General features: G+C 52.7%; 1 protein-coding gene across 1 annotated transcript; it reads right to left on the bottom strand.

The window, feature by feature from the left end:
* Positions 1–3,973: 3,973 nt before the first annotated feature.
* LOC309609203 (cytokine receptor common subunit beta-like) lies at positions 3,974–22,180 on the bottom strand. Its single transcript, XM_082350381.1, is given in 16 exon segments — positions 3,974–5,199; positions 5,203–5,270; positions 5,273–5,967; positions 6,629–6,732; positions 7,609–7,666; positions 7,887–7,977; positions 9,012–9,174; positions 10,146–10,285; positions 13,885–14,042; positions 14,204–14,339; positions 14,893–15,061; positions 15,144–15,295; positions 19,004–19,024; positions 19,027–19,172; positions 20,890–21,013; positions 21,988–22,180. Coding segments are annotated over 16 exon segments (2,547 nt in total). The 5' UTR covers positions 22,064–22,180; the 3' UTR covers positions 3,974–4,953.
* Between the last annotated feature and the right edge of the window lie 812 nt (positions 22,181–22,992).

The following is a 22,992-nucleotide window of genomic DNA, read 5'->3' on the forward strand; positions in this document are numbered from 1 at the left end:
GTGGAGGATGAAGAAAGTTGACTAGTTGCTGGGTGCCAAAACAAATACATACACCTACAGCCTGGGTTTCCATAAAGACCATGCAACAGCCAGCAAGAGGGGAGGTGGTTGGGTCTTTTCAACATTGTTTACAGCCTTGGGAGAGACACCAGGATACTCTAGTGGCCTGGGAGGGATTATGCCTAGGGTGTAGAATCCACTTCCCCTAAATGATTGCCAGACTTAGTAAATAAAAAAATACAGATATCCAGTTAAATTTGAATTTCAGATCATCAACAAATAGTGTAAGCTGTTGATCTGAAATTCAAACTTAACTGGGTGGCCTGTACTTTATCTGGCAACTCTGTTCTCAGCTCACGTTTGCACAAGGATGTTCATTACAGCATTGCTCACAACTGAAAAACCTAAGAGACCATCCAAATGTCCATCAACAGGGGAATGGTTTGAATAAGTTTAATTAATTAATTAATTAATTAAGGGGTACATTTACATGGGGGTGAATACTAGGAAGCCACTAAAATGAGGAAGGTCTACTTATAACAAGCTTTTCAAGAGGCACCACGTGAAAGCAAGCAGCAAGTTGCAGGCAGCACCTGAATGATGACCCCATGCTGTGTGTCCTTAGAAGTCCTCTGGGGTGGGGTGGGGGGAGCAGGCAGGGTCTAGATCTTGGTGCCTTATTAGTTAAATCACTGTCTCCCATAGACCTGTGGGTGCTGACAGCGCAGGTAAAGATCCCGAATTCTTACAGACCCAGGAGGAGGGTTGATTCAAAGCCACCCCAAAATAAATTTGGAAAGCAAGTGATAAAGTATGAGTAAAGGTTTTGACGTCTATGTCAAGATATAAAAGCAACTGTAACTCAAAAGCCCCCAAAGATGGACTTGATAAGCCTTTTGGGTTGGAGGGTGAGTCCCAGAAGAGCACATAGAAGCAGAATGATATCCTCCCTTAACTACGGCATTGGGAGAGGCAAGATGATTCTCTTGCTCCTGAAAGTCAAAAGAAAGGAAAGATGGAGAAGAGGAGAAGGGGAAAAGAGAATGAAGGAACCATGGGTTAGTGGAACGCTCTGTGACCCTACTTATCACTGAGGTTGACAGAAAACTTCACACAAGTGGTGTGGGCTATCAGTGGGGCCAGGGGGCATTGGGGAGAGATTGGGTCCAAGTCTGGATTGCACTGGATGTGAGATGAGGCAGAGTCCGTGTGCACAGCTGGGAAGGCCTGAAGGCAGAGGCTCCAGGAGGCTGGGTGCCTCTTGGAATGTAGAGAATTGGAGAGATGGGGCACGGGGATTGGAAGCAGGAGCGATAACTTCACTGTACTCAGGAGTGGGGCTTTGAGGCAATTGTACCCAAACAGCTCAGGACAGTGTAGCTCCAGCCAACACTGGGCTAGAGATGGTAGAAAAGGGGTTAGCAGCCATAATAAAGAGGCTCCACAAATCAATAAGAACCCAGTAGGAAAAATGGCCAAAGTACCTGAATGAGTAATTTACAAAAGAAATATAGATAGCCAATAAAAAAAAGAAAAAACTTACCCTCACTAATAATCAGGTATATTCAACTTAGAATGAGATACAGTTTTTTAGTCACCAGATTGGCAAGTACTAGCAGGGAACTTGACTGGCAATATCCAGAACTGGGAAGGGTATGAGATATAAGTACTCATGCTGTTTTTAATAGACTTTATTTTTTAGAGAAGTTTTAGGTTCACAGCAAAATTGAGCAGAAAGTACAGAGATTTCTCATATATTCCCTGTCCCACATATGCAAATCCTCCACCACTAGCCACATCCCGCACCAGAGTGGCACATTTGTTACAATCGATGAACCTACACCGACACATCATTATCATTCAAAGTCCAGAGTTTACACTGGGGTTCACTCTTGGTGTTGAACATTCTATGGGTTTGGAAAAGCATGTAATGACATGTATCCACCATTAGAGTATCATACAGAGTAGCTGCACAGCCCTAAAAATCCTCTGTGCTCCGCCTATTCATCCCTCCCTGCCCCCTGACTCTTGGCAACAACTGATCCTTTTACTGTGTTCATAGTTTTGCCTTTTCCAGAATGTCATATCGTTGGAATAATATAGTATGTAGCCTCTTCAGATTGGCTTTTTTGACTTTGCAATATACGTTTAAGTTTCCTCCATGTCTTTTCATGGCTTAATAGATCAATTTCTTTTAGCATTAAATAATATTTTATTACCTGGACGTACCACAGTTTATTATCCATTCACCTACTGAAGGATACCTTGGTTGCTTCCAAGTTTTGGCAATTAGGAATAAAGCTGCCATAAACATCCATGTGCAGGTTTTTTGGTGAACATAAGTTTTCAATTCCTCTGGGTTAAATACCAAGGAGCATGACTGCTGGATCATATGGTAAGAGTATAGTTAGTTTGATAAGAAACTGCCAAACTGTCTTCCAAAGTGGCTGCACCATTCTGCATGCCCACCAGAAATGAATGAGAGTTCCTGTTGCTCCACACCCTCGCCAGCATGTGGCGTTGTCGGTATTACGGATTTCAGCCATTCTAATGGGTGTGTAGTAGTATCTCATTGTTGTTTTAATTTGTAGTTCCCTAATTACATTTGATGTGGAGCATCTTTTCATATGTTTATTTGCCATCTGTACACCTTCTTTTGGGAGGTGTCTGTTCAGGTCTTTTGCTCATTTTTCAGTTGGGTTATTCATTTCCTTATTGAGTTTTAAGAGTTATTTGAACAGTTTGGATAATGGTCCATGATCAGATATGTCTTTTTCAAATATTTTCTCTCAGTCTGTCGCTTGTTTTTTCATTCTCTTGAGCAGGTACTCTTATACTATTCTGGTGGGAAGTAGTTTTTTAGACAATACGGAGCAAAATGAAAAATGCATACCTTTTGACCTTGCAATTTTGTTTCTAAAAATATTTGGGAAACATGACCAAAAAGATAGGTATATAAATGTTTATTGCAACATTGTTTGACTTTCAGAAACAGAAACCACCGAAGGCAACAGTGTGTTCCCTCAGCCTGGGGTAGGGAGAGATGTGGATGTATGTATTACACCCCATGGAATACTATGTAGCCATTAAAAAGAAAGAATATTATGGAAAGATCTCAAAGATACATTAACTGGAAAAAGCAAGGTCCAGAACAATCTGTTGAGTAGAATCACATTTTGTAGGTGGGGGGCCTGGAAGGAAGTAGTCAATCTAAGCTCAAGTTTATAAATGCAAGGGGGCACTTTGCAAGAGCACAGAGCAACCCACAGCAGGGGTTTCCTCTGGTGAGGAGATGGAATCAGGACAGTTTTATTCTACACCCTTTCAAACTGACTTTTTAAAGTTTATGTGTTACCTGTGTAAAATAAAACCATTATTTTAAAAAATCATATTATTGTATCAAAAGCAAGGGAAGTGAAAAAGAAAAAAAGAAAGAAAATCAAATATCTATTTGTTATCACCATAAAAGCAGAGAGCCATAAGGTCAGGATTCTCAGATTGGATTACATGTGTTTTAATGCAGCTCTAGCCTGTTTTCAAGACACACACCCACACAGAGGGATTGAAAGTTGAAAATAATAGGATGGAAAAGGCAAATGCTAATAACAACAAGAAAATGCAGATGGCAGTGTTAATATCAGATTAAACAATATTTAGGGCCAAGTGTATTAAATAGGACAAAGAAGGATACTTACAATAAAAATAAATAACAACCTTGAAGATACAATGATCACAAACCTTTTAAAACTGAACGGCATGGGATAATCCATAAGGCAAATCCTTATAAATTTAAGACAATCTGATAAAACTAAAATCTCAGTTGGCAAATGTAATATACTTGCTTCATATTTGGCAGATCACATAGATAAAATATAATTACAAGGATTCAAGGAACTAGCCCGGTACAAGGCACAGAGTAGACACTCAACAAATATGGGTGAGTGAATGAGAGAAATTATTTAAGAGCTGACACTTAGATAACATTTGATTTTATACCAGGCACTTTACTCTCTTAATCCTCCTGGGCACCTTGCGAGACGTGTATGATTATCGTCCCATTTTACAGATGAGGGAGCAGAGGCACAGAGAGGGTTGGGAACTTGCCTAAAGGTACTAAGTTGCTGAGTTGGGGGTTGAACCCAGGCAATCTAACTATAGAATCAGAGCTATTTCCCTCTACTGCCTCTGGATATAACTTATATAAAACAATAATTAATAAGTGAGATTATATAGGTGAATAAGTATATTTGTAACTGTATAATATACAATATGTATATAATATATAAATAAAGATGATCTTTTCTTGCTTTTTTCTTTTATTCCTAGGGAATAGATAAATAGATGAATGATAGATAGATAGGTAGATAGATAGATATAGATGAATCAATCTACTTAGCCACAAGGAAAGTTTAAAGAAATTCCAGAGAGGAGGAATTCTGTATTGTATCATGGCTACATTTTCTGCCACAATACAATAAAACTAAAAATCAGTAACAGAGGGGAACAAAGAAGAATCTTGATTAGTTGCTCATAATTAATCTTAATTGCAAGCAGTTTCTGCCCACTAATGGGCAGAGGTATAGCTCTTGTTTGAGCCCTTGCTTCTACACCAAGGTCCTCAAAGTACCGTCCCCAGACAAACAGCATCAGTATCACCTGGGAACTCCTGAGAAATACAACCTAGGGGTTGCACCCAAAACCTACTGAATCAACAACTATTTTGCTGTAACAAGCTCTGCAGTTGATTCTGGTGTATGATAAAGGTTGGGAACCACCGCTCTTTACTACGGTGTCTCCTCTGACACACGGAAAGTTCTGGGGAAGGAGCCAGGGGATGAATGGCAGATGCAGAGCCTCAGCTGAGTCAGAGGAAGCAGCTAGACCGCTCCAGGCAGGCTGTCACTCCTCAGTGGTGCTGGATCCTGCAGTGGCTTCACCCTTTGAAGATCTGAGTTATACTTTGTCCCTCACACTCAGCCTGGCATGGGCATCTTGACCATGGTAACTTAGTTCCAGGAGTTTGCCCTGGAGAGGTACCTGGCATACTCCAAAGCTGGAGGGGAGGGAAGAGTCACCTACACACTTCAGGATGAGGAGCCCCTTGGGCGGGTGGGAAGGCTGGGCACACATCTCCCTGGGGTCCCCTGGGAACAGGATAAGGCTGTTGACTGCAGGAGGCACAGGACTGGCCAGAGGGGGCTAGGGAAACTGGTCCATACTTGGAGGGAGATCCACATAGCCCTCAAACTCTGGCTTTAGAGGGCCGAGGATGCAGGGAGCCCATCACTCAGTCCAGGATGGAAGTAGGGGTGCTCGTCTGAGGGGAGGCCCAGAGGGGGGGCCTGGGAGGCAGATGGGGCCCCTATGGGCAAAGTGAATGTCAGATTTGCAGCGGTGACGTAACCAGTGGCCACAGTGCCCTCCCTAGGACCCCGAGAGCCAGTGGGCAGACCTGGGGGGGCCCTGTCCTTCGGGCCTTGACCACCCACCATCACCCCAGGCTCAGGAGGGGCAGGGCCTGCCCCTGACTCCAGGGAAGGGCTCCCCTCGGTGCCTGGGCTGGACCTCAGGTCCGCATCCCTGGCTTTGCCCGGCCCCATCACCTGGGCCAGTGGGACCAGCTGCACCTGCCCCCCTGCGGGCAGAAACAGGTACTTTGGGGACTCTGAGGGCTGCGGCTTCCTGCTCGTGCCTGTCCGTAGGGGTCCCTGCTGGCCCACGATGTCAGGCAGGGAGCGGCTGTGGGGCGGCCCCAGGTAGGGGCCATTGAAATCAAAGCCGGAAGCCTGGCTCTCAGGCCTGCTCGAGGGGGTGGCCAGCTCTGGCGGGGGCCGTGGCGGCTGCTCCGTGGGGAGGTCCGAGGTGATCAGAGTCATGTCAGGGTCAGGTGATGAGTCACAGGCATCTTTAGGGTCCTCTGTGGTGAGAGGTGACACCTCACTGTGCCCAAAGTCTACAGGGGACGCCCTGTGGGGAGAACAAGGGCAGGGACATTGGCACCACCCTGGACAGACGCCTCAGCTTGTGCACAGGGAGCCCTGGGGTGGGATGGAGGCCGGGCTCCCCCCAGAGCTCACAGAAAACGCAGAGCAGGGTGAGGGAGCCGGCCCGGAACAGGCAACGGGCGCTCCTTCAGCCTCCCTGTGGGTCTCCCCCTCCAGCCTCCGTGCTCTCCTTCAAGGTCACGCTGTGCCAGCTGTGGCCCCTCCCACCTCCCGCTCCTTGCCGTCACCCAGCGTCAGCGCCCAGCCTGGGCTCGGCCATGCCCTCGGCCTTCACCTGCCCCACCTGCGGGTGAGTGGTGAGCCGGCCACTCAGGTGCTGAGGCCACGAGGTTTCGCAGATCCTCTGCCACCCAGTGGGGCCGCGGCAGCGTGGCGTCTCCCTGGGCAGCAGGGCCGGGGGAGGTCACCTGCCCCAGTCTCCTGCTTCTGGCCCCGACCCTCCCTAAGCTGGGAATTGGGAAGCTCTTCCCTCCATCCAGCCGGGGCACCTCTTGCTTTAGTGCAGCCAGCCTCCAAGGACCTGTTCCTGCTGAGCCCCAGGCCGAGGTCGCCTCCCCCGGGCCCCCGATGTGCAGGAGGGAGCCACCGTGCCACCTCCCAGGGATCCCTCGCCCGACACTCACCCCTCCGGCTGAGGGCAGCTGCCGCCCCAGAGCCCCCTGTGTGCGTGGCTCCCGCTGCCGACGACGTGCATGCTGTGTGGGAGCCGGAGCCCGGCGCGCCCGTTCTGGGGGGAGAGAGGGCGTTCGTGCCTGTGCGGTGGGGGCACCCCAGGAGGTGAGGTGGGGGCAGGGCCTTGAGGGTGGCGAGGGTTCGGGAGCCCCCAGACGTGGCGGCATCTCAGCATGGGCAGGACCGACCACGCCCTCCTGACACCAGGAACGCAAGGCCAGAGAGGGGCTGGGACTTTGCCGGGGCCCTGGGACATCAAGGACGGGCAGCCTGTTCCCACGAGGACGCCCATCTGGGCTGTCCCTGTCTCCATGCTCACCCCTCGTCTGTCTCCTCCGCACTGGCCGTGAGACCCTCCCAAGGCAGTCCTGGGCCCGCCTGCCTGACCAAAGGGCTTCCGCTCCCCACGTGCCGGCACCCTCCCCGGGGTCCTCTCAGCCTCCCGTGCTGCGCCCCAGACTCACCGCCCACGCCCCTCAGGTCCCTTCTCCAAGGAGTCTTGTCTCCACCCTCCACTCGCCTTCTGCCAGCAGTGGCCTCTCCCACCTGCCACCACCCTCCATCCTCCAGAGCTCAGCGCTGCTGTCCTGTCCTGGGGAAGCGACGCGGCTTCCCGCCATCCCCCCTGCCCCCGATGTGACTAAGGCTCTCCTTGTGCCCCCCTGGGTCCTGGCAACCCCACGCCAACCCGCTCTGCTGCTCCACGGGAGTCCCCGCGGGCGGGGTACCCTGTGCATCGGGGGGGCCCAGGGGATCGCGGTGCTGGGCTTGCAGGGGCCGGCCCGGCTCTTAGAGCTTCCCAGCCCCTGCCCTGGCCACATACCACCCCTACTCAGGGCCCACCGGAAGGGGAGGAGGACACGGGCGTGGGGACGTGGGCGCAGGAGCACAGGGGTCCGGCAGCTCCGCCGCCCTCACAGCCTGCCCCTACCTGGAACAGGTGGCTCTTGCTGGGGCTGGGGATTTTCTCCTCCCACTTCTGGTTCAGCCTGGAAAGACAGCAGGGAGGTGACCGCTGCCCAAGACCTCAGGGCAGCTGCCTCGTGCTCATGTACCGAGGTGAAACTAAAGCCCAGGGAGAGGGCAGCTCTGACCAAGGCCCCACAGGGTGTGAGTTGCAGAGCAGAGAGTGGAGAAAGTCAGCTGTGGGGTCCCTGGCATCGTCTGGGGCCCTGGCTAGCGCCCTCCCCCATCTTGGAGTCGCCTTACCTGTACCCGTAGACGCCACAGAAGCGCAGGGACACGAGCAGGATCAAGGTGCTGATGACCAGGATGAGCGCCAGGACCCACATGGGCAGCACTTCCAGGCAGCCAGGAGGGAAAAGGCGCATTAGCTTTCGGGGAGGGAAAGGGCTGGGGGCTCAGGAGATGAGGTGAAGTTCCTGCCTTGGCATGCAGAGGGGAAGAAGAGGCCAGAAACAGACTAAGAAGAAGAGGGCATTTGTCTGAGCCACCCACAGTGCTGGATTGCTGGCAGGACACAGGGGGTTAGATCCTGTCCAGTAGCAGGTGTTGCTGTAGGTGGGCAGTGACTGCAGCCAGAGGCAATCATAGGGCACTTCCTGAAGGAGGCAGCATACAAGGTGGTTGTCAAGAACAGGGAGGACTGGAGAGGCCAAGAAGGGGAAAGGGGTGATGGTGGAGGAACCAGAAGGTGTAAAGGCCCATCAGGGGCCCTCACAACTCTCCACTTGACCTCAAGCCCCTCAGAGGCCGGGCGCCTCCAGGACTCCCCTGGTCTCCTTCCCTTAGGTCCAGTGGCCCAGCCCTTCTTTCTGCTTGGCTGGGGTCCTCTTCCTCGTGCTCTTTCCCTGCTACGGCTGGCTGAGACTGGGGACCTTGCTGCCAACACTTTTTCCTCTCTCTGCCACCACCTCCCGGACCTTGTTCTGTACTTGTCTCCTGGTGACCGCTATGGTGATGGTGACAGATAAATGAAATTAGCAAGTGCAGATTGAGGGAAGGTTGAGAAATCAGACCAAAACTTTCCAATCCCAGGCCCCAGTCTGTAGTTCTTCATGGTAACAGAAAACTGGGGCTGAGTGGTCCCTGGGTAGTAGCTGCCACAAAAGCTAATGAAAGCATGGCCATATTAATAGAGGGCTAAAGTCCAGGCTTAGAGAGACCTGCTGGTGAGACGTGCTCTCCTCTGCCCTCTCGAGACCTCACCTGCAGTCTGTGTTGCACATCAGGTGTCACTTTCTCATCTCTAATGACACCTGGCAGGAAAGGATACTAGCCTGGGGTGGGGTTACATCTCATGTCCATATCACCCCCGTCCTCTGCCCAGTGGGGCTGTGCCTGGAGGGGTGAGTGGGGGCCGGGAGGACATACCCCACTCAGTGTCCCAGGAGCTCTCCTCACTCCACTCGCTCCAGATCCCGTTGTAGCCTTGGGGGTCAGGTTTGACTCTCACTCTGGCCTGGTACCTGGTGGCAGGCTCCAGAGGTGGCAGGCACATGCTGTGGGCGTTCTGGAAGTCCTCTGTCTTGGTCTCCTGTGGGTGCGGGTGTGTGAGCAGGTGTGCTGAGGTCTCGTGCGCGTGGGCACAGCTATGAAGCCCTCCCGCCTCAGCACCCCAGATCTCCTGCTGCCCATCAGTCGTCACCTTGTAGTCACATCCCCAGATCTGAGGCAGCATCACTCCCACCGCGGAGGACCACACTCCAGTGCCCACAGAGGGGCGGCACCCAGGCGGGATCAGGGACAGCACCTCTTGCAATGCGCCCCGTGACATATGACAACACCGAGGCCCAGAAACCCTGAGGAGTCAGTCACCATGTCCCCCACTCAGCCTCCCAGCTCCTCTTGGGACAGCCTGGACCCTAATTATGGCCTTCCCAGGAGTACAGTGCAGGAGGAATGGACTCTGGACCCTTAGACAGATGTTCAGGAGCCCAGGGGCCACTTCCAGCTCCACCACTGACACACCCCCTCTGGCCTCAGTTTCCCCATTTCCAGCCTGAAGGTCTGGGGCTGGCTCCGAGGTTTCTGAACTGGCCTCTGTGGAGCCCCAGGTTCTGCCCACAGGCCCTGATGGATACCTGGGGGTGGGGGCCAGATACTGAGTCCCAGGCTGGAGCCCTGCCCGCCTCGCAGGGAGCAGCTCTCCTCTTAGCAGCTGCACATTTGCATTCTGGATGAGATTCTCGTGAAGAAATGCCCCCTTTATGACTTTTGAAAACCCTTCCTCCAGCTGTCTCTCGTCCTGATGTCTACACCTCCTTTGCAATTCAGGGTCACGTGTTCATTTTGGCCAAGTTCGCATCACCTCTGTGAGTCTCAGTTCCTTCCCCAAGGGAAGGATAGTGACCTGCTGACTGCACAGGGGCATGACTGCCAAGTCCCAGTGGCTCCCGCTGACTGGGCACCTGCTGGGAGCCAGGAACCTGGCCGGTGGCACTCTCCCTGGTCTTTCTCGCTTCCCCCTTCCCCCATCCAGGCCACTCCTCAGGCACAGGCCCTCACCTCCCATGAGGCAGCTTCTTTCTTGTACTGGACCTGGAGGATGAGATTTATGCGTTTGTCCTGCATTTTTCCTTCTTTCCAGTGCAGGGTGTAGCCATCTCTGCCCTTGGTCACGTTGAGGGTCAGGCAAGCCATCTGGACTGCAGGGAGGGAAACTTTTAGAGAACGCTGTTTCTAACATTCCTCTGGTGGAACATTCCTTGTGTTCCAGGCTGGTCACAGGTGCTCTCTCCACTGGTCCAGGACCCCAGGTCCCACCATCATGGGTCTCTGTGCCCCTACTTGGGGTGCCAGCATCTATCATGGCCAGACCAGCTCCTCCCTGGGAGGTGCTGAGATAAGCTGCAGTCTGTTGATCAGTAATGAGGTGGCTGGGTTGCTGGTTACTCACAGTAGCTGAAGAAGCCGCATTTGACAATCTGTGCCTTTTACCTGAAACTGACGTGGGCTGAGTCAAAGTCACCACTTTGATAGCATTTGTTCCAGGCACCTGCCTTTTATGCTGCCTTGAGAAGGGAAGGTGAACAGAGTTTCAGGCCCTGGAACGGTGCCCTTCTCCACCCGTGGCTCCAGCCTGTCTTCGCTTGGCTGCCCCTCATGAGGGTTTGCCGGGCATGGGACAGACCCCTGTCCTCCAGAGACAGGACACAGGTGCAGACTGCCCATCTCGAGAGGGAACTCGGAGGTGCTCACTGCGGACACACCATCCAGGCTCTGAGAGGCCCATCCCCTCATTAGTACTGGACACAGGCCAGGCTGTTCCAATGGCCCTGTGCCCACCCCTCCCTGAGGTTGACCCTCGGGGCAGGATTTGGAGCTGCCATGATGAAAAGACCAGAGAGAGGCTGTGGAAGAATAAACAAGGACCCCCGAAAGTATCCAGGTCCTGCCCTGGAACTTGCTACCTTACATGGCAAAATGGACTTTGCAGGTGTGATTAAGTTAAGGATGCTGTGATGGGGACACGATTATCCAAGTGGGCTCTAAATGTAATCACAGCGGGGGGAATTCCCTGGCAGTCCAGTGTTTGACTGTGCACTTCAAATGCAGGGGGCAGGGCTTCAATCCCTGGTCGGGGAACTAGGATCCCACATGCCCTGTGGTGTGGCCAAAAAATTTAAAAATAAATAAATAAAATTAAATTTAAAAAAATAATATAAATGTAATCACAGGGGTCCTTATATGCTGGCGGCAGGAGGGAGATTTGACTACAAAGAGAAGGCACTTGGCAGGAGCAGAAAGAGATTCAAAGGTGCTCTCCTGCTGGCTTTGGAGATGCGGGAAGGGCCAGGGGCCAAGGGATGCAGATCTAGAAGCTGAAAAAGGCCAGGACATGGATTCTCCCCCAGAGCCTCCTGAGGGACTGTGGTCCTGCCGACTCCTTGACCTCAGCCCAGTAAAACCTATTTCAGTCTTTTTTATTATTGTGGTAATTTGTTGCAGGAGCAATGGGAAACTAATACAGAAGCCGAGGATTCCAGCCCAGGCTCTGCATTTGATGTGTCAGTTTATCCAGTTACCACTGGTCTCAGCGCCAGTTTCCTCATCTATGAAACAAAGACCACGGTCATCGCTCTTCCTCCTGCTCAGGACCGGGGTGAGGGCCACGGGACAGAATGGTGAGTCTGAGCTTTCTACCAGCTCACCACTGGCCCATAACTGGGATGAATGGTATCAGATGGGGAAATAGCTTGTTTACTGGGTCCAACAGGACAGCGCCAGCCTGATTTATCCCAGGACAGTGGATCTGAGATCTCTTAGGGTTCAGGCTATACAGAAACTGAAGGATCATCTGGCTTTTGCAGGAGGAAGTGCTCCCAGATTTTTTTGGAAGGGGGAGGGGAAGAGAGGCAGGATCTCAGAAGGGGGAAGAATGCAGCCTCCAGAGTCAGACCTGGGCTTGAACCCCTGATCTCCTTCTTTCCATTGTGTGACTGGGGCCTCCCTTTACAGACATAGAAACTGGGCATTAGCAAATCCATCCACTGGGGAAGCCGGAGACTTCAAACTGGGTCTACCTGGCACACCTGCTGCCCTTAACCAGGGGCTGTGTCTCTCACAGTTAAAAGGACAGAGCACGGAACACTCTGCGATATTGAAGTGTTAGGCAATATGTACATGCACAACTGAATCACTTTGCTGTACACCTAAAACTAACACAACATTGTAAATCAGCTATACTCGAATGAAATTAAAGTATTTGTTTAAAAAGTGCTAAGCAAATACAAGAGATTGCTTTTCTTTGGAGTCATCAAAGTACAGCAGGGACAAAAATAATTATTATTGTTACTATTTAATTTTTAAATAATTAATTTAATAATTTATTATTATTATAAGAAGAAGAAAAAAAAGAAGATCCTATTTAGCTACATTGTTATTTTTTATCCCTGTTTTGCTTCAAAGGCCTCAAGAAGAAGGAACTCCTTCCTCCTACCCCTCATCCCTTCCCACACCAGCCCTGGCCCCTCCCTTCCCCATCCCCATCCTAAGAAAATCCATGGGGGGTAGATTGAGGCAATGAGGGAGGGGGGAGCCTTGGAGGAAGGCGGGGGGCAAAGGACAGAGAGCGGACAGGAGGTGGGGAGAGACCTGTACTGTCAGGCAATGTTTGTACCTTGATTCAACACACTTTGAGGGCCTACTGTGTGCCAGGTGCTGCTCTGGGGAACAAAGCAAAGTCCCTGTCTTGACAAAGCTGACATGATAGATAAATATACGTCAGGTGGTGATAAGTACTGTGGGAAAAGAAAGTGGGGTGACCCATGATTTCTGGGTTGGGTGCTATTGTAAATAAACTTTTCCGAGAAGGTTTCACACAGATTGTGACATTTGGGCAAAGGTCTGAAGGAGGTGAGGGAGGAAGCCATGCAACTTGAGAGAACAAAGGGAAGCAGGTGCAAAGGCCCTGAGGCAGGGGTGTGCCCAGAGAGTCTCCCAATGTGGAGGAGGCCATGAGGCTGAAGTCAAGGGCCGAGGGGAGTAGGTCAGAAAGGTCTTGTGGGCTGTGACAGGGATCTTGTTATTTCCTCTGTGCAGGAGGGGAGCTCTTGGAAGGTTTGGGGTAGAGGAGGGGCATAATTTGGTTATGTGTTAACAAAATCAGATGGGCTGCTGATTGGGAAGAGACTGAAGGGACTGCAAGGATGGGAGAGGGAGACCTCACTGCACTAAGGCCTGCAGTAGACACATGGTCCAATTCTAGGTGTATTAAAAAGATCGAGGTGACAAAATTTGCTGGGAGACTGGATGTGGCATTTGAGAGAAAGCTATGACGAGGAGGATCCCAAGGTTTCTGGGTAAAGCAACTAAAAAAGACTTACCATTTAGGGAAGTGGGGAGGATATGGAAAAGCAGGATAAGAGAGACAAGGGACATTCATTATGGAGCATGTTAGGTGTAAAATAACACTGGACAGCCCAATGGACATGCTGAGAGGGCAACTGAGACTGAGTGGTATCAGTTGCCAAAGGTCTGGAAACTCAGATTGAGAACACAGAGCAAACGAATGGGGAAAGTATTTTCAGAATTGGACTGATATGTTATCAACCGCATCATTTATATATTTTTTGAGAATTTAAACATTAGACTTGCTCCTGTTCAGTTTGGGTTGCTGGACTGCATTTCATGCAAAGTGACAGACATGAAGACTGGGCCATGAGGAACCCTGAGTTTCTACGGGTCACAAAGGAAACAGTGCTGTCACAAGACTCTCCATGCAGAAGGCTGGGGGCAAACTCACTGTTGTCTGAGCTCTTTATAAGTTTCTCTTCCTCCTTTGGTCGAACAGAGACGATGTACTGGCTGTGGTTCCTGGGGTCAGGCACGGGAATCTGGCAGCAGTGCCGGACGTAAGGTCTGCTGGTCTCCTCCGTCTGCACTGGGGAACATTCTTCCTCCCTGAGGATCACGGCACAGGCGAGGGCAGGGGGAGGCAGGGCCACATGAGGGATGACACCTCCGGATGAACTGCGGCATCTGCTGGGCCCCCAGGGGCAGGAGGAGGCCTGGAGAGGGCTAGGCCTAGAGGAGCAGAGGGGACAGAGGCAGGGGACACTCACCTTGCGCTGGGGCCGGACTTGTAGAAGAGGGTGAAGAAGACCGAGCTGGCCACCTCGGACCTCACTTCCCAGGAGCAGCTGAGCAGGGCAGCCCCGTCGAAGAAACACTGGAGGTTCTGGGGCTGGGACTCATTCCCTGGGAGGGAGACAGTCCCTCATTCAGTCCTCATTCATTCATTCCCTAACCCTCAGTCGGCCCACCATGAGGCTCATCACAGAGAAATTATGGGCATTGGGGCCAAAAAGACCAGGGGTTAAACTCAGCCCGAAGGGCCAGCTGTGTAAGCACAGCTCAGAGAGTGAATTCTGTGAGCCTTCACACCCCCCTGTGCAAAGCTGGGAGGGCATGTCAGCCTCAGGGTTTGGGAATTTAACACAATCACGTTGATATGTCTGCGTATGGTGCAGTTCTCACGAAAACACAGATGCTCATATGCCATTGTGATTAAATTGTAATTGTTCCTCCACAGAAAGTGGGCAGCAAACTGGGGCCCAGAAGTGAGTAAGATGCAGCCGCTGCCTCTGCAGAGTCACAGCAGGGACGGGGTGGGCCAGGGAAGTCACTCTGAACACATGACTCAGAGCCTCCGTGGATCCCACGGTGCGGACCCCTGGACGCCTTCTGTCCAGGAGCTGTAAGGAGCTGCCCTCCCCACAGGGGGGCGCCATCCCTATTCCGACTCTGTTACCTGGCTGGGAGGCCCAGCGAACCTCCGTGCTCCACTGGCTGGGCCGTCCCGAGAGCCCCGAGCCCGGGGCCAGCCTGGTGCGCACTCGGGCCACATAGGTGCTGCTGGGCATGAGGTGCTCTGGCCCCAGGATGGCCCGGGAGGAGCTGGAGTAGATGGTGGGCGCGTCCTGGGGGAGAGAGGGGCTGCTGGAGCAGGGCCGGCTGGGCCAGGTCCCCGTGGGCGCAGGGCACAGCTGGTGGCGTCCCTACCTCCCAGGAGTCCTGAAGCCGCCTGTAGACCACCTCAAACTCCAGGCTGGACAGCCAGTGGCTCTGGGAACCCCCATGGGCCACACTCCAGGACAGCAGGAAACCGTCCCCGGCAGCACGGATGTTGAGGTCCTTGGGTGCGGGGGGCTGCACTGCAGGGAGAGGAAGGAGAGGGTCCCTAAGGGGCTGGACGACTGTGTGGGAGGTTCAGGGCCTGCAGGGCCCACGTGTGGACAGACCTGGGCTCCAGGCCAAGCACGGCCCCCACGGACTGAGCGACCTTGGACAGACCCCTCACCTCTGTGGGCCTCAGACCTTCATCTGCTACATTGTGAGGATTCAATGTGCATGTGAATGAAGATGTGCAGATTGCTGGGCGCACAGAACATAAGCTCCGTACAAAGTGCCGGCAGTTACACTCCAAGTGGGGCTTCCTTCTGTCCCCACTGCCCATGAGGAGCTCTGTGTGGCCTCCTTCCCAGCAGAGGGCGCTGTGACTCATGTTACTCTCTCTCCTGTCCACACTTTCTTATTTCCAGTGTCCAGTGTCATCCTGCACTTCTCAGTGCCCAGCAGACGTCTCCTCCTCTAGAACATTCTTGGACCCTTCCCCCAGGCAGAATCCCTTGCTCCTTTTCCTGCCCCACCGTAGCCCTTTGTATGGTCCTTAACAACCCTGGAGGATATAGATGGTTCCACATCTGTCCCCTCAAGTAGTCCAGGAGCTTGTGGATGTCAGGGGTGGGGTCCTGACCCCCTTGCCTCTCCCCAGGGCCTGAGATGAGTGGTTCATCGAATATGGGGACAAAATGAATGAATCAATGAAGGAATCAATGAATGAGTACATGTAAGTCCACCTTCAGAGACTTTTCATGAAATCATTCCATCACCAACAGCAAGCAGACACCTGCTGGGACCTACAGGGTTGGGTGTGCAGATTCATCCATGAATGGCATGGCTGCAGACTTCCTGAAGCTTCTATATCTGAATGCTGAGAGACGACTTTCCAACACAAAAAGTTCCATAAGAGCCAAACAAGATGTCAATATTCTATGCCGGACAGGGGACAGGGCATGATAGAGCGTGTCAGAGCTGGAGCCTCAGAAAATCTTCAGCCCAGAATGGCAGATCTAGAGCACCGCTGCCCCAGCCCCAGCCACAGCAGGCATCGCTAATCAATCATGCACTCCTAGCCCCTGAGCCTGTCATGCAGTGGGACTCCTTGTCAGCCTGGAGCCCTAGGAAGCTGCTCCCAACTGAACAGACTGGGAAACCAATGGAAAACCTATTCATCCAACCTGAGAGATGTAGTCCATGAGCTCATTTCACAGATGGAGGTGACAGAGGAAGTGAAATATCCAGATCTCCACATGTGTAGCTTCAGAGCAGATCAGACACACATATGTCCCCTCCCTGACTCACTGCCAAGCTTTGGGGGCCTAGAACTGACATCCTGACTTTGGGCATGCTCTAGGAGGCCAAGCACTATGGTGCCCCATCCCTGAGTTGTCTGGTCTCCTCCACCATGAAGCCTTCTCTGGTTATCAGACTGTAAGCCCAGTGGGGGCAGGGATACTGCCTGAGCACTTCAATGCTCTCCTGGCCTATGTAGGTGCTCAGTGAAGGAGCAAATTAATGAATGAATCCCTTCTACTCCCTATGATTTGCACTTCCATCTTCTTTTTATGGTCTGCTCACTCCAACCTTGCTCTCACCTCCCACCTTAAACCTCACCCCCATGGCGCACTTACCCTCACCTCTCCTGGCTTCCTCACTCATCTGACCTGTGATGCTCTCTCTCCACTATTATCTGGAGCAAGGATTGTTAAATTTTGGCCCGAGGGACAAATCTGGCCCCACAGCTTGTTGGGAGCTGAAAATGGATTTTTACATATTTTTTTACAGTTTTTTTTTAATCAGAAAAATATTGTGCCACACATCAAAATTCAATGAAATTCAAATTTTTGTCTATGAAAAAAATTTTATCAGAACACAGCCAACATATTTTTTTAATTTTTAAATTTAATTTTATTTTTTATACAGCAGGTTCTTATTAGTTATCTATTTTATACATATTAGTGTATATATGTCAATCCTGATCTCCCAATTCATCCCATACCACCACCACCCCAGCCAAGCCAACGTATTCACTTATGTGTTTTCATGTCACAATGGCAGAGTTGAGGATTTGCTGCTGAGACCATTTGGCTGCAAAGCCTAAGATATCTCCTCTCTGGCACTCTATAGGTGTTTGCCCGCCTTGGATAGAGGGTGACCCCTAAACTCCTTTGCAGGACACAGAAGCCCGTCCTGGTCAGGCCTCTGTCTCCCTTGCCCCTCTCCTTCCTACCTCTGTCCAGTCCTCTTGAAGCTGATGCTCTGGAGACACAATTATTAGCAGTTTTCCCAACCAGCCTCACCCTCTAAGTCGCCCAGCCTTGGCACACACTGTTTCCTTAGCCAGGGATGCTCTTCCCACTCTCCTCCCTCCCACCCTGTAGATCTCCCTGCAAAGCTCCCTGCTTGGGGAAGCCTGTCCTGACCTCCCAGGGGCTCCTTGTCCACTGCCCCTCGGCACGTGGCACGCACCCGCCTTCAGTAAGTGATCACACCCGACAACATCTGGTGTGCCCTGCCCTGTACGCTCTGAGCTCCACCGGGACGGGACTCCTTCTCATCCATCAGACACATGTTTGAGACATCGTTTGTAGTGAATTCACCACTGCCTAACCCATCCCCTACTCCAGGCAACAGCTCTGTGCTGCTGTGATGATCAGAGGCAGGAAACAAAGGCTGGAGCCCCTTCCCCATCTGACACTTGCAAGGAGCAGCTAAGTCATACCTTCCTGGGTCTGAATTTCAGCTCTGCCCACAGCCCCTGTGAGGCTGTGGGCATACACTGCCCTCTGTCTGTTTTATCCCCAAATAGCAGTAACAATACTATCTACTTTTTTTTTTTTTTTTTTTTTGGCCACTCCACATAGCATGTGGGATCTTAGTTTCCCAACCAGGGATCAAACCCACATCCCTTGCACTGGAAGCGCAGAGTCTTAACCACTGGACTACCAGGGAAGTCCCAATACTATCTACTTTGGTGTTGTTTTGGGATTGAAATAAGAACCAACAGTGTCTGCTGAAAGCCCGGATAGGCATAGTTTTGGCCACGTGAATGTAAATTTTCATAATAGGACTTTTCATTTTCTATTTAGCCTTATTCTCAGAAATAATTTCCCTGAATGCATGAGTTCAAAGTGTTGGTTATATTTCTTTTTAATGTATAGTTAAATAAAATCTAACTATATGAAACCGTCATCAACACCCACCCAAGACCATTGACTTTCTTAGGCTCTGTGGACGCGCAGTGCACACACTGGGGGCCACGCAGCGAGGGCAGTAAGGGGACGACCTCCACCTCCAACATGCAGAGAGCACTCGGCAAGTCCGGCCCATCACTGTCATGACGGCTCATGGTGGCCCTTTGGAAAAGTTAGGTAATTGCCCTGGGTCTCAAGTGCCTCATCTATAAAATGGGTTGTCACAGACATTGCAAGAGACCAAACTGATGAAAGATTTGCAAGCTATAAAGTTTGTATCTGAATAGGAAGGACTGTGCTTCTAGAAGGAAAGCCTTCAGGGTTGGATGGCAATGGCTTGGCAGGGCTGGAACATCAGGGGCGGGGGAGGTACCTTTGGCTGGGGCTCCTCACCTTGAACCTGCCCCAACGCCTCCATCTAAGGAGACCGTATCCTCTTCCCCCAAGAGCCAAACCCATCTCAAGCCGGTGTCTCCACCCTTTGAAGGCTCTTACTTCCTGGTCTGCCTCTCGCACCACTGTCCACACAGGAAGCCCAGGTCTCACCGTGCTGGCTCAGAGTAACCTCTGGGTACCCAGATGCCGGTCTGGTCGGAATGAGAAGTAGTCATAGTCAGCAAAGGCAAAGCTCCAGTAGGGGATGATGAAACTTCGGGGCACACAGCGGGGACAAGGGCCGTCACTGAGATCGCAGGACACTGGTTGCGAGGCTGTCCTGCCAAGAGGGGACACAGAATGAAGAAAAATCACTCATTCACAAACATTGCTGAGTGGTTCCCATGTGCGAGGTTTTGTCCAGGGCCAGGGGCGGGGCGGTAGGGGGAGCTGGTAGGGAACAAAACACACACAAATCTCTGCCTGCAGAGCCAACATTCTGGTAGAGGGAGACACACCTGAAACAACTGGATAAACTATGTCATATGTCAAACGGAGGAAACTTTACATAGGTCCGGCAGGGAAGGGGCAGATGGCGTGCAACGTGCAGTGGGCAGTCAGGGAAGGCGGCCTGAGCAGGTGATGTTAGCGCTAGAACATCCTGCCGTGCGGAGCGTGGGGTATCAGGATGAGCGAGCAAAAGAGATCAAGAGGCTAGGGAGGCACAAGGCACACCTGGGAGTGGACTGTCTTGGAGGTCAAGGGGAGCATGGTGGGGTCACCTGTGCCAGGTGATGTGGATGGGTCAGGTAAAGAAGGCTGACAGATGACCTTAGGCTCAGCTACACGAGGACACAGATGATCTTGACCAGGGGGGTTGATTGACGTGGTGAGAGGGAAATCCTTACTGGAGCAGGTTCTAGGGACCCAATGGGAGAAGGCAGTAGAGTGCTGATGGGAAGGGAAGCAGAGGAGAGAAGGGCCCGGCTGCAGGAGATGGGGCTCAGGAGGCTCCAGAGCTGCAGCCTGGTTGGCATCTGAAAGTGGGTCCCGGGAGAGGGTCCGTTGACAGCACGGGGACAGTGGAGACTGTGGTGGCAGCGACGTCCTTGAGCAGCAAGACCAGGTGGGAGCCCGACTGCAGCCTCAGACAGCCTGGGACAGGGCAGATCCTGCAGGGCGGGGCCAGGAAGGCAGCAGACGTGTGAGGTGGGGGGCTAGGGATTGGGGTGGGAGGATCTGATTGGGGTGGGAGGATCTGTTGTCCCCGGGGTGGGAGGATCTGTTGTCCCCGAGCAGAAGGAAGTGGGTCACAGCTAAGGGTGGGAGGTGGAGTGGGGGCAGAGGACAGCGGACAAGGAAGACTGAGGCTCCCGGGAGGGCAGGAGAGAGAGCGGGAGGGCAGTGACGCCGTGGGGTGAGAGCGGCTTCTTCCCAGGGGCGGCCTCCAGGGGACACCCCAGACCCTGTGATGCCAGCTGTTTCACTATTTCTATTATGGTGAGTCAGACTCTCATCAAATCCCAGAATGGTGGGAGCACATTCCCTAATGGGGTAGGCCCCAGAGACCAGGTGAGGAGAGAGGAGACGCCACCACTCTGGAGGTGGCAGGGCCCGGGGGGCGCGTGGAGCCCAGCCATGCAGGCTGGACGCAGGACACTGGTCCCGCTCAGGCCACTTCCCCACCGTGTGGCCTGGGGGAGGGACCTCACCTCCACGGCCTCGGTTTCCTCATCTGTGAATTGGGCATCATATCTCTGCCCACCTCACAGGGAGGATGAACCAAGATCGATTGCTGCCTGGTGATCTTGTTCAGTTGTGACAAAACAAGAGAAGATTATCACCATCACCATCATAACAACCATATTAACACAGGAGGCTCTTCCCCCAAACCTGATGTCAGACACCAGCCCGCGGGCCTGGCAGGCCGCCTGGTGGGGCAGCAGCTCCTGGGCAGGGGCCTCCCCGCCCCACCCCCCCGTCCAGCCCCAACCCCGGCACAGTCCCCACAGCAGAGGCCCTTCCTGCCCTCCGGCCCCAGGCCCGGCCTCACTCGCCTGTTCAGCCTGCGGTGGAGGGTCACGTTGACCAGCCGCTGGGCGTCCTGGGTGTCCGCCCACCTGCAGACGATGCGGCTGGTGTAGTCGTTATGGCAACGCAGGGTCTGCAGGGGGAAGGTCCCTGACAGGGGCAGGCAGAAAGGGGGTCACACCTCTCCCCTCCAGATGTCCCTTGTCACCGCCCCTCCCAGCCCCTCCTGGTGTGTGGCACTGGAGAGGCGTCTCCCAGAGTCCCGTAGAGGCTCCTGGAGGCCAGACAGAGGTCCCCAGGAGCCCTGGGCGGGGCTGGGGGCTCTGCAGCTGTGAGGGTGCCAGCCACGGACCCTCCTGTCTGCACAGAAACACATAGTCTGGTTGATTCACAGTATACGTCCTGAGCCCCCGCCTTGCCCTGCTCCTGGAACAGGGTCCCTCCCCCGCCAGGGTGGGGACGTGCATCAGGCACAGGCCCTGCCCCTGGGCCCCTGGGTGCGTGCAGCCTGGGAGCAGAGACACAGACCCACCCCTAAGGGGCGGTGTGGCAGGGCCCCCCTCTGGGCCGTCCCCACCCTGCTCTCGTGGTCAGCTGCTGGGAAAGGGAGCGTGGTCTCCAGCGCTATCAGGGGAGCCAAGTTCTCAGCGAGCCCTTGGGGAGGGGGGTTCACAGGCCTGAAGAGCCCGGGGAGCATCTCAGCAGGGCCTCCAGGCAGGAGGAGAGACCCCCAGGCCGAGGGTCCCCAGGAGCAAGGGCGCCCAGGTGGGAACTGGTTAAGGCCGTCTAGGTGCTGGTGTCTGGGGGCGAAGGAGGGTCAGAGAAAGGACTGGAATGGCCAGCCAGGAGGTCAGAGGCCTCAAATGCCGCAGGGAGAAACGTGGGCAGAGAAGCCACACAACCGGAGAGGGCCTTTACAGGAGGCCAGGGAAGAATGAGCGGGAGTGTGGGAGGAGGGAAGAGGGGACTCCGGGGACGACCAGGAGAGAAGAGAACCAGCAGGGGCTTCGGGGGGCAAGGAAGGAAGGGAGGGAAGGCTGGAGCATAGGGTCTGGAGCTTCCTCTGGGATGGGGCCCAGCAGTGGGGAGGGGGAGGGAGAGGGGGAGGGAGCGATCGGGCTCACCTTGGGCCCCTGCCACGCAGGGCCCCCAGCAGAGCACCAGCAGGGCGAGGGGGAGCAGCCCCCGGGTCAGCGCCATCTCTGGAGCAGGGGCCGGCTGGCCGGCACACGTGGGGTCTTCTGTGGCCGAGCTGAGAGTCAGAGATTCTGTCCAATTTCCTTCTCCTGGGAGCCTCCATCCAACAGTGGGGATATTATCCTTCCTTTACCAGCCAGGTTTGTGAATGCTTCTAGTTTCCAAAATTAGATTAATAGTATATTGTTTAGCAATACATGGCAAACGTTTAAGGAAAAACCAAGGAAAGATTAACATAGAATTCAGTCTAAAAGTTACCTCCCACTTTGGGAAGCAGTAGGAAGGAGGACCCGATTGAGATGGGGTTTGCAAGGAGGCAGCGGTGTTTGTAAGTACAGAAAATGATCATGTTTTATACGCCCTCAGCATCCACCTTCAACTCTGTCTGCCTATTTCTCTACTTCTGGGCTAATCCACAGTCTTGGCTAACTCTAACCCTTCACCTACCCACCACCCCCGGCACAGCTGGACAAAACCACAACAATTAGTCTCATTTTAAATATTTGACGATGGGGAGGAGGGATAAGTTGGGAGTTTGAGATTGACATGTACACACTACTATATTTAAAATAGATAACCAACAAAGACCTACTGTATAGCACAGAGAACTCTGCTCAATATTCTTTTTTTTTTTTTTTTTTTTTTACTTTTTTTGGCCATGCCATGTGGCATGTGGGATCTTAGTTCCCTGAACCTGCACCCCCTGCATTGGAAGCGTGAGTCTTAACCACTGGACCACCAGGGAATTCCCTCTGCTCAATATTCTGTAACAACCTAAATGGGAAAATAATTGGAAAAAGAATAGATACATGTATATGTATAACTGAATCACTTTGCTGTACACCTGAAACTAACACAACATTGTTAATCAACTATACTCCAAAATAAAATTTAAAAATTTTAAAGTATATTTGACTATGATCCAGCAGTGC

This window comes from Balaenoptera borealis, assembly GCF_965194805.1.
Source record: "Balaenoptera borealis genome assembly, chromosome: 13".
Classification (NCBI taxonomy): domain Eukaryota; kingdom Metazoa; phylum Chordata; class Mammalia; order Artiodactyla; family Balaenopteridae; genus Balaenoptera; species Balaenoptera borealis.